General features: G+C 39.4%; 1 protein-coding gene across 7 annotated transcripts in view; it reads left to right on the forward strand.

Moving 5' to 3' along the window:
• The window catches only part of Adgb (androglobin), a 102,582-nt gene that overhangs the window by 52,293 nt on the left and 37,972 nt on the right, over positions 1-12,317 (forward strand). For all 7 annotated transcript variants that reach the window (XM_040728118.1, XM_040728119.1, XM_040728123.1 and 4 more), the window contains 6 exons: positions 4,599-4,728; positions 5,011-5,044; positions 6,343-6,523; positions 7,498-7,561; positions 9,342-9,444; positions 11,664-11,805. In XM_040728118.1, the coding sequence (XP_040584052.1) occupies positions 4,599-4,728; positions 5,011-5,044; positions 6,343-6,523; positions 7,498-7,561; positions 9,342-9,444; positions 11,664-11,805 (654 nt within the window). The remainder of the gene's footprint in view (positions 1-4,598; positions 4,729-5,010; positions 5,045-6,342; positions 6,524-7,497; positions 7,562-9,341; positions 9,445-11,663; positions 11,806-12,317) is intronic.

Below are 12,317 nucleotides of genomic sequence, written 5' to 3' on the forward strand. Positions count from 1 at the left end.
GGATGCACACGTTTATGCATACATGTACACCCATGTATATGTATTTAAGGAATGAATTTGAGAGCAAGGGCATTTCAATTACAGTCAGGAAGCATAGACCAATGGATGCTGGTGCTCAACTTCTTTCTTCTTTTCATTCACTCCAGGACCCCAGCACATAAACTGATGCTGTCCACAGTCTTTTTTCACCAAATACTATTTTATTGATTAAGTGGGATAGAGTGGTACAAATAATTGTTTTAAAAGCCTGCATGATAATAATAAATCTCAATATGATTGCCTAAACATGAGTTGAACAAGGATAGCAGCAATAGACATGTTAACATGAACTAGGAAAGCTCAAGAGGCCTCAACACTACACAGAGAACTACAATAAACTGAGGAAAGCTGAGAGCAGGAGAAATGGTCTTCCCTAGAGAAGTACACACAAACTGATTATTCAGTACCAAGTGGTCAGCCCTGAAAACATACATACAAATAACATTATACAGACTAAACAGCCTGTATTATGTGTTTGGGAATATATATGTATATAACAAGTAATGAAAAAAGAGGTATGAATTTGAAAGGGAATAAGAGGAGTACATAAGGAGTTTGGAGATAGAAAAGGGAGGGTAAAGATAATATAATTCTGCTATAATCTTAAAACATAAAAGAAATAATATGAAAATACTGATATAATATTTGCTAGATTTGTGTCTAGTTACTTTTGACTTTTATTCTATTCATTATTTTATTTTTTATTTAAATTAGAAACAAGCTTGCTTCACATGTCAATCCCAGCTCCCTCTCCCTTCCTTCCTCACCCACACCCTCACCAATTCCCCCAATCTCCTCCAATGCCCACTCCGCTCCCCAGGGAGGGTGAGGCCCTCTATGGGCGATCTTCAGAGTTTGTCATTTCATATAGGGCAGGGCCTAGGTCCTCCTCCATGTGTCCAGGCTGAGAGAGCCTCCCTCAGTGTGGGATGGGCACCCAAAGTCCATCTGTATGCCAGGGATAAATAATGATCTACTACTTGGGTACCATACGTGGCTTAGACCTCCTCACTGACACTCACATTCAGGGGGTCTAAATCAGACCTATGCTGACATCTCAGCCAACAGTCTGGGGTCCAAGAGCCCTCCCCTGTCTCTGTGGGTTTCACCAGCCTGGTCTTGACCTCTTTGCTCATCACTCTTCCCTCTCTGCCACTGGGTTCCAGGAGTTCAGTTCAGTGCTTAGCTGTGGGTGTCTGCCTCTGCTTCCATTAGTCCCTGGATGACATTTTGTTTTTTTGTGACTGGGTTACCTCACTCAGGATGGTTTCTTCTATTGTCATCCATTTGACTGCAAATTTCAAGATTTCATTTTTTCCCACTGTACTCCATTGTGTAAATGTACCACATTTTCTCTATCCAGTCTTCAGCTGAGGGGCATCTAGGTTGCTTCCAGATTCTGGCTATTACAAATAATGCTGTTACGGACATAGTGGAACAGATGTCCTTGTTGTATGAATGTGCATCTTTTGGGTATATGCCTAAGAGTGGAATTGCTAGGTCTTGTGGTAGACTGATTCCCATTTTCCTGAGGAATCTCCATATTGATTTCCAAAGTGACTGTATTAGTTGGCGCTCCCACCAGCATTGAAGGAGTGTTCCCTTTTCTCCACATCTTCTCCAGCATAAACTGTCATTGGTGTTTTTGATTTTAGTCATTCTGACAGGAGTAAGAGTATCTTAGAGTTGTTTTGATTTGCATTTCCCTAATAGCTAAGGATGCTGAACACTTTCTTAAGTGTCTCTCAGCCATTTTAGACTCCTCTATTGAGAATTCTCTATTTAGTTTTGTACTCCACTATTTAATTGGATCGTTGGTGTTTTGGAGACTTGCTTTTTGAATTCTTTGTAAATTTTGGAGATCAGCCCTCTGTCCGATGTGGGGTTACTGAATATCTATCCCATTCTATATATGCTGCCCACAGTTAATGGCAGCTCAATTTGACTCAATCTAGAAACTTCCTCACAGACATACCCAGAGGTCTTTCTCTTTAGTGGTTCCAGATCCTGTGAAGTTGACAATATTACTCATCACAGGCTGTGGTAGATGTATATGCCATCAGATATGGTTCAGTCTTTCCTGGGATATGCCATGGATTATATCCATGATAGAAATAGAAACTGATAAGAAAAAAAGCAGTCACAATTTAAATGCTCAACTCAGTGAACGTTTTACTTTTCAGCACACTTTATACCATAGCCAATTAATAAGTTAACTTATACTGTCTTACTCTAGTTAAGTTTAATATATTAGACACATTTTCTTAATCAGTTAGCTTACACCTTCTTACTCTATTACTTTTAACACTTTGTGCACATTCTTGACATCTTTTACCCTTTTTGTGTTTCTATCATGTATGGAAGAGTTATTTATTTTTTTGTTTTTTTTTTCTTCTTTTTTATTTATGCTTCATAGTTTTCCCAATTATATTTATACTGAAAGATCTTCAGAGAAACATAACCTATATATGCATGAACAGATGTTAGCTTGAACAATGGTATAGAAGCCAGACAACTACATTCTGGAGGAATTGGCTTCATGGACATGGTGTTTGTAACGTCTCATGAGAGACTATTTGCATTTAGAGGACTGGGTAGGCAATTAGCGTGGGTATCAAATGCAAGCCTTAGAAGGACAGGAAGCAGCAGTGTGGCTTCCATTTGGCTGAAGGATCAGGGATGCCACTGTACATTACCTGGAGTTCAAAGGGCAGAGACCCTGGGGTTGTGATGACCATGAGCAAGGAAGGAATAATCCGCGACAGTAGCTCTTGACCTTCCTAATGCTGTGACTCTTGAACAGTTCCTCATATTGTGGTGGCTCCCAACCATCACATTGTTTCATTGCTTCAGAACTGTATCCTGCTACTGTTTTGAATTGTAATGTGAATATCTGAAATGTAGGATATTTGATATGTGGTCACAACCCACAGTTTGAGAACCTCTGGTCTAGGTACTAGAAAGTAAAAGTTTTCCCTCAGCTGTTGTGTGCTATCCAGGCCTACTGCTGAGTGGACAGCGTCTGCCTACATTGTGTAGACAACTTTCCAACTCAGGCCACTGATGCCCATGTTAATCTCCTTCAAAAGCTGCCTCACAGACACACCAAGAAGTGAAGCTTTCCAGTTACCTAGGTATGCCTTAGTCCAGGTTAGTTGACACCGGGAATTGTTCATCATCTAAGATTTCAATTTTCCATCCCAATACATATTGGGATCTTTGAGCTTTCATATGACTGCTTTTGCATACTAATTAGGGGTTATATGGGCTATAAAAACTGAAGCTGCTTATCAGTGGAACACGTTTCCTACTGCTTATATTAGCATACTTAGCATAGTAATTTCTATGTTTATAAGGACAAAAATGGGTTGATTTCATAGCCCGAGTTACCCAAGTTATTCCCATCCCTGATTTTCTGTAACTTCTTCTAGCTTTACTATTTGATTAAATTAGATAAATTTCTAATACCCGGAAACAGGCAACCATTGCTTGATTGGCTTCCACTAGTCTATTACCCACTGTAATCTGTTATGAATTCATTCCCATATCCAAGTTCTGTGGCAAAGCTAAAGGCATGTGAATGCCATTGCATTCTCTGTGGAAGACATGTCCTAGACCTGTTCTGTTATATATTCATATTTTTCGTGTCAGCATAAGAGCAATCCCCAGGGAAACGACTATTGTCGTGATTTCCTTTCATGGAAATTCCACTGCTATAGCAGCATGCTTGCTCATTCTTGGCTTATGGTTGTATGAGACAATTGCAGCCTCATAAATATGTTTCTACTACCCTCTAGTGGAAATTGTGTATAAGTTGGAGAATTCAATCTAACTAAACACTGTGAAATCCTAGTTCATGAAGTCTATGTGAGTAAAAATTATTTTCCTTTTGCTTTTGAGACAGGGTCTCACAATGTGACCTTGCCTGACCTAGAACTTGATATGTAAACCAGGCTGGCTGAGAACTCAGAGATCCATCTGCCTCTGCTTCCTGAATGCTGTAATTAAAAGTAGGCACCACCATACTCTGCTATATGTGCAGAATTTGATTTTGTCTTTGAAACAGTTGTATGAAATACAAATACTGTGATAGACATCTCATGTGCTGATGAAATTTGTGCTACAATGATGGTGTTTTGAACGGTGACAATGAGTTCTTGAGGAAGTGACTTGGGTGGAGAATAAGAAAGTCACACTTAGAAGCTTAAAATGCAACTCTTCAGGATTAAATTTCCCACACCAAGATGTTTCATCCACACACACTCTCTAATTCCACCAATGTTGTAATCAAATCTTGTCTTTTAATTATCTACAATTCACACCTTTAAAACAGTGTCCCTAGAAAACGTTTACCATCGACTGATGGTGGTCTAGAAAGAAATATAAACCATTCTTCATGGGTTCAATGTTAAGTGTTTTTTAAAGACTTCCTTGTAAAAGGATAAGAACAAAATGAGCAGAATCAGAACTTTTTCTTGTTGACGAAACTGAGTATATGCACTAGTCACTGTATGTCAGAAGTGACAGTAGCAGAAGTTTTGTGGGTTTCTCTCCACCAGGCGTTTTGTACAATCTGTTGTTAAGAAAGGGACCCCTCTGGGATCCAGCCTTCCGCCACTTGTGGAAAATGAGTTAAACGCAAACACCAGCCAAGGCGAAATGAACATGGTAACAGGAAACCAGTCGCAGGTACGGACTCAACCCTGAATTGGGCAAGATTTACTGCAAATTATGAACTCACTTGTATCTGTGAAGTGTGCATACTCCATGTCTTAGCAGCAAAAAGAATTCCATTAATCCCTCCCACCTTGTATATCTGTGGCAACTTAGAAAGTGGGATATTCTTCCGCTGTAAAAGTTCTCCATATGTCCCTCCTGGTTCATGTTTCCTATACATCGTTAAACAGCTGCATACTTTCCTAAATTGGGAAAATAGGTATATACTTATAATTGTTCATTTTCACTCTACAGGGTAATATTGCATCGCAAACTCTATCTGGAAAAGGTAAATTAGTCTTCCCCTCATGTTTTTCCTCTCCCATACATAATGCCCACAAAATCTTGCTTCTAAACAGAAATAGTTCTCTCTTCTCCCACATGAGTCTCTCCCATGTTTTTACTACCTCTAATCTATTCCAGACTAGAAACATGTGACAGTGTCACAGGTTAAATTCAAACTAAAATAGAAATGGAAAAGATGCAATTAAGGGTCTGGGAGTAAAGTGCGTGCGATCTTTTTATTTTGTTGTTCTATTTCATGTGAGACAGGGTCCAGATTGAGCTACAACTCACTGAGGTCCAAGTTGACCTCAGTCTTTAATCTTCTCTGTTACTGAGTTTAGGTGAGTGTCCACAAGTTCATGCCTTTTAAAGTTTGCATGCTGTGATCAAAATAAAGAAACCATTGCCAATTCCTGTTACTAACTAAAGACTTAGGTAAGACCAAATCCAAAAGAAATGTCACATAAATGTATATAAGATGTTGGTTCAAGATTCCACATGATTTTTGACAGTACTTGACAGATATAAACTGTGGTTATGCATTTACTGAGTGGAGGAGTTAAAGGGCTGGCTGAACACAGGAGGGACAACAGACCTGTCACGTTTCACTTTGCCTTCTGCACCGCTGACTGTCCCTCTTCCTCTACCTCTTTTTTTTTATCAAGACAGGGTTTCTCTGTGTACGCTTGGTTGTCCTAGAACTCTTTCTGTAGACCAGGCTGGCCTTGAACTTACAGAGATCTTCCTGTCCTCTGCCTGGGATTAAAAGGGTGCAACACCACAGGCTGGATAAACTTTTCCTTAAGACTTGTTTATTTATGCATGTTTTTGAAGTATTGAGTACTCTGTTTGTCTGCATGCCTGTATGACAGAAGAAGGCATCAGACTTGATTATAGATGGTTGTGAGTCACCATATGGTTGATGGGAATTGAACTCAGGACCTCTGGAAGAGCCACCAGTGCTCCTAACTGCTAAGCCATCTCTCCAGTCCCGGTACTGTCCCTTACAAGAATATCTCTGTGGCAGATGATCTAATATCTGTCACCACCTGGAAATTTACAAAGAACGTGTTCCCAAAACTTAACCAAAGTGATTTCAAGTTTCCTGGTTATAAAATTCTAAGAGTGTGAATTATACCTTCCTAAACCTTAGGCCTATATGTAAGTGATTATGTCACTGATTTCCCATAAACAGGACTTGAATTTGAAACACCCCCTATCATTCGTTTCTCCATACTTTAAAAGCCTGTCATTTAACAGGGTTAAGATATGCTTGCATTGTTTGTTCTATCTCTTCCCCAGATGAACAGGCAGAGCTTTTACTGGGTGATCTCCACGCACCCGAGGCTATTGGTTTAGAAAGGGATTTGATCAGTCTTACCACAGGAACACAGGACAAGTCACAGGAGGATCTGGCAACAATAAACGAAGGAGTTTCCAAAGAAATATGGTTAGACTTTGAAGACTTTTGTGTGTGCTTTCAGTAAGTATTCAAACGCCATTCAGATGGCTAGATTCTCCTAAATAGAGAACTGTAGTATCCTACAGGCTCATAACAGGGTCTGCTTTTGTATATTTATATATTGGTCATATGATCTATTGATTCTTAACTATCATTCAAAAGAGAAAAGTAAATATCAGCATAATATCAAATACAATTTTTCTTTTTTATTGAAAATAGATTTTTCTCTCATATAATACATCCCAACCATAGTTTCCCTTCCCTCCACTCCTCTCAGCTTTCCACACCTCCCCTTTCTTCCAGATCCCCCCACCTTTCTCTCTCTCTCTCTGTTTCCTCCTTGGAAAGATCGGGCCTCCTAGAGACAACAGCCAAAAATAAAGAACAAAACAATATACATTAAGACAAAGCAAAAACCCTCATATCAAGGCTGGAGAAGGCAATCCAATAGGAGGAAAGGAGTTTTAAGAACAAGCAAAAGAATCAAAGATACACTAGCTCCCGCTGTTAGGAGTCCTAGGCTAACAGCCATAGCTTACATGCCAAGGACCTGGTGAAGACCCATGAAGGCCCAGTTCTTGCCCCTTCAGTCTCTGTGAACTCGTGTGGTTTTAGTAGGTCATGTTCTCAGATGTTCTCTATCCCCTCTGACTCCTACAATCTTTCTTTGGGATTCCCAGATCTCTGAGAGAAAGGACCGGATCGAGACTTCCAATTTAGACTCTCTCTTCACATTATGTCTGGCTATGACTCTTCTCCGGCTCCCATAATGAATGCATTAAATATCTATTCACATAGTACATTATCAACCAAATCTGACACCCCTCAAATATTTAAGATGAATTTTACCCACTGAGGTAATTCTTTCTCTTAAGAACAAGAGCAGCAGTTTTTTCAGTTTTCTGCCTATAATATTTAAGTCTTAAGAAGCTAAACATTTAGTACTAGCTTTGTATCTAATGGCAATAACCTGTTATTAATGTTCTCTTTTTCAGCCACATATATATTTTCCATAAGCCAAGTTCTTATTGTCTTAATTTTCAAAAATCAGAATTCAAGGTAAGAGCATTAAGCTTTCTTTTTATACATGAGATTTATGTAGAATGACCTCACTAAAACATATTTTTAAATGTCTGAAGCATTTATAAATATCTTATACAATTATGTTTGATATATCAATTTTCAGTTTTTTAATTACCCTTTGTCCAGAACATAAGCAATACTTGACTAGTTTGCTTCCCACAGTAGTCCTCCCCAGGTTGGGACATAATTGAGATAATGTATGTCAGACATTTAAAAGAAGATCTTTCAGTAAATGATGATAGATGTTGACTGTCACTTACTAAATAAGATTCACACTTTTTGACACCCATCAATTGTTTTTAATAAATGTGCTTATGTAGTAGCATGGTCAACTTTTCTTTGTTCTAATGTTTATATAAAGTGATGGTAAATAATTATTTTTCCTTTAAAATTTGTCCATTTAGCAAAATAAAGTAACATGCCTATATAACTCTGAGAAGACAGGTTGGCTGTGGTCTGAGGCCAGGCTTTCCTGTTTTAGTTATTGGTACTGATTGTTTTAGCACAGAGCCAGTGGCTAAAGCACACCTCTTAGACATTCTCTTGATGCTCAGTGTGAGGATGGAGAAGAGATCTTGGAAAGTCATTCATGAATGGCTTTGAGGACTGCCAATGCCCCAACTGCTAACCCTTAAAATTGAACCCCTTGCAGCAACTCTTTCTAATAGACAGGTCAGGCTGGACGATCCAAAGCCCATCACATGCAAATAGTGAGTATTTGCAACAACTGTCAGTATCACTAGGAAACATGAAATAAATGGTTGGATGGTAACTAATAGAAGATATTGGAGGAGGCAGTGATTTTGATCTCATGTCATGCCAGACATTTCTAGCAATTGTTTTATAGTTTATGAATAATAAGGTTTTCTTTTTTATAGTGTGACTACAGATTAATCATTCCTATCCTAACTGGTCGTTTAACTATTGTGGTAAAGTAGCATGTCTGTGACACACTTCCAAAGCATAGTGACAACTATATTTGTTAACTATGTTTCTGTTTGCCATCATTCAAAACTATGTTAAAGAGCTGTGGAGTTGGGAAGCAATAACAAGGCAATAAATAGTCTTGAGTATAATGTTAGAGTCAGGCTTGGTTTTAAACTCTAGCTTTACTACTTACAAACTTTGTGCCTTTGGCAACCCACACATACTGCTTTTAATTCTCTTGGGAATTAAGACCACCCATAGTTCTCTATAAATGGAAGTCCTAATCATGTAGCCATGTATGACTGACTTTCCAAAGAACTCTTATCTGACCAATCACTTTACTATATCTCTAAGACAAAACTTCACTCTGAACACCAGAGTGGTTATATTTCTGAAGATCTTGTGAGGAGAATTAAAAAAGTGTTTTTTTGTTGTTGTTCTTCTTTCCCCCATGTAACATTCTGCAAAATACCTCTATGAATCCCTATTAGGCAATTTCATTTGCTACCATGCTCAGTCTGTTTTCTTGCCTGTCTGTAACTGATTTTCTACCCTCAGCCTGCTCTTTCTCACCATGTTATTCCTGGAATTGGCAGTTCCCTTATTTTTGTTCATGGAGAAGAGTATCCTAATTTGGCAGCCAGACTCTATCAAGGTCCCAGCTCCAGCTGCCATGGATTATTGTGTGGATTTACTTCCTTTTATTAGACATGTGATGTATTGACTGTGATCCATAGAATGCAGTAAGTTTCTCCGTATGTGTGAACTTGACTGTGATGGACAGGATGAATGGACTGGTAAGCTTGATGGCTGCTCTGATTTCTTGCAGTTCTCAGAAGAACGTGTGCCCTACTACCTGTTTGTGGACAGCCTGAAGCCTATTGAACTATTGGTTTGCTTTTCTGCTTTGGTGCGCTGGGGGGAATCTGGAGGTAAGAGGGTTCTGAGAGCACGATTGTCTGGATGCCCATAGCACAGGTGGGCTAGGGAGCATGTAACAACAAGGTTTTCAGTCCATAGGTGATAAAACTGTCTCTTGGCCTGCTCCGGCCACCACCTCTGTTGCCCTTGCTCCTCCAACCCTGGGGACTGCGCTGACCCTTGCCACCGAATTCTCTCTTGATCACAGTCTCTTGTTCATGTCTTTGGCTTGCTCCATGTTGCTTTTCTTTCTGCCTCTACCTGTCATCATTCCTATTTTCTTTATTACTTAATCTGACAATGATCAGAAATAATCCTTTCCTTTAGCCCATTTTGGATTCTTCTGTGACTTTTGGTCTCCTTTCCCTTCAGGTTATGTACCGGGAGCTTGTCCCCCAGTGTGGTGATGTTCAGTCAGAGAGATATTTATGTGTTAGAGACTATGAGACATAAATAAGTCTGTGGAAGTACTGCACATGAATTGTGTTAAAGCTGGTCTCAAACTAATTTAAATTAATTAAATGAATTCTTATTAAATCCCTCTCTAGAGTTTGCTCTCTCCAGACTCCCAGCCTTTTAATTCTTGACTCTGACAAACCCTCCATCCATCTATGCTATACATGCCTTTATATGTCCATCACTCTTTTCATGATCTCTTTCCTCCTACCCAGTCAGTATAAGTTCTCTGGCAAATCACTGCAAATGTATCCTTTTGTGTACCCTACCAGACATGTCCAGCCTTATGACATAGTGACATCTACAAAGTCCAATCTAGGGAATAGTGCAACCCACTTAACAAGAACAAAATCTCATAATTCTTTAAGAAAGTTGATGATTTTGTGCTGGGCTGCAGGCATAGCTATATTTAGCGGCATAAAGCCACCTGTGGCCCATAGACCACATGTTGAACATGCTGGCTAATAAACACACTTGCCCTTAACCTCTTTTCATTGCTCTTCCTTGATAAGCATCCCAGTATTAAAGTCAACTCTGCCGAATCTTTGACTGCCAAAGAGCATCTGAATATGACTGGGAAAAGGATATCCTTCCTGCCAGCCCACTCAAAGCTGAGGAACAGAACTCAGCAAGCCCTCCTCTCCAGACAGTCCCTCGCACGCTCCTTCTCCCACTGTTCTCACAAAAGACTGCTTGAAACGTTGAATCTCCCTTCTTCCAGTCTTTCACATCTACTTTTATTGGCGTTCATTTACCATTGAAAGTCATACTGCTGATTTCAGCGAGAAATGGAGGGCCTCATTTTCCCACACAAACTCCCTGAGGCCCTCACACGCCTTACCTCTTTAAGTGGGTGGACTTCCCTGTTTGTACAGGTCAACTGGTACATACATATGACCATTCTTGGACTCCTTGGCCTATTTTGATAAAGCTTATCTGTAACTCAAGTTAACCCTGTCTCAACTTCTCAAGAATTGAATATTCTGACAATATTAAAGGTGAAGACTTTCGCACTTCACTTGAATCCCAATTATCTTGAATAACGAATATTACAGACTGCCAAATAAATATTCATTAAATTCCAAAATTTAGTGATCTCAGTTTAATACATCTTCTTAGCTATCGGCTCTGAAGTCCTTGTGTTCTAGGACATGGAAATTGTACATGCATGAGGAGACTGACCTTGTACATTCATCCTGAGAGTTTTTTGGAAGAAAGGCAAAATTCATTGTGTTCTCAGACATTGATGAAAAATAATTATTGTTGCACATTTAAAGAAAAGTTTGCTTGATAAAATTTTTATTCCTTGAAACTTCTATATAATTCAAAGATTTTTATACATTTAGATAGGGAAGAGAATATTTTAATTTTAATACCACCTTTGATATCTCTTATTATTCAAGATATTATACCATTTTTCTCATTAAAGTTGTGTCTGGGGAGACATTCTAATTATACAAATGGAGATGATAATAAAATATTGGCAGACTATGAAGAAACACATCAGCGTGTGCTGCTTCCCTCAGTCTCCTCATCCTAGTTTTTCTGTCTGAGGAGATGATGACAAAGAGCAGACTGGACAGGGAGGCAGCGCTGTAGCCAAGCTTGGTGCTGTGTCCCATGCTTATAGACTTAGCTTCTGGCATTTCAGGTTGCTTTTAGGGTATCATCAGCGCCTGATTCACTTTCATGGTTATACTGGATGGGAAGCAATGGGAGTGGAGGCTGACCGTCCTTCCACAGTCACATTCAACACATCTCCTTTCTCCCAAAGCCTTAACAAAAGACAGTCCCCATGTGGAGCCTGGACTTCTGACAGCCGAAGCCATCACCTGGAAGTCCCTGAAGCCTCTCAGTGCAGTTTTGAGGATCCACACCTATGCAACGAAGGCTGTCATGGTGCGCCTGCCTGTCGGGTAGGGTCCGACTTCATTTTCCCATGTTTGTGTCTTTTAGACATTGACTAATAAAGAAACAATGGGAGTTCTACATTATTGCTCCCTGAAGTGATTGACAAGGCACCTGTCCATCACTGGGATTCTTGAGAGAGAGAATCCTGCCAATGGGATGCCATTTGCAGAATCACACTGGATACTGTTTTGGAAGGCTCATTGTTGGAAGTTCTGGGACTGAACATGTAAAGAACATGACAAACACGCTTAAACCCAGAGGTTTCTAAAATGATTCCATCAGCAATCTCTCTTGTGTTCTCATAAATCTTACTGTTCTTTAGCAAGAATTCAGTTTGATTTCATTTACATTTGATTCCATTTGGATTGTAAAAGAGAATTTCTTCCTACTAACCTGAAATTTCACCTGTGGTGTGTTTAGTTAGATTCTATCTTTAATTATGGTAAGGCTAGGCAAACACATCACACTTTCTGTTCAATGGAAATTACATATAATGGAAGTGTTTTCTTGATTTTAG

This window comes from Mesocricetus auratus, unplaced genomic scaffold (genome assembly GCF_017639785.1).
Source record: "Mesocricetus auratus isolate SY011 unplaced genomic scaffold, BCM_Maur_2.0 Super-Scaffold_100018, whole genome shotgun sequence".
Classification (NCBI taxonomy): Eukaryota; Metazoa; Chordata; class Mammalia; order Rodentia; family Cricetidae; genus Mesocricetus; species Mesocricetus auratus.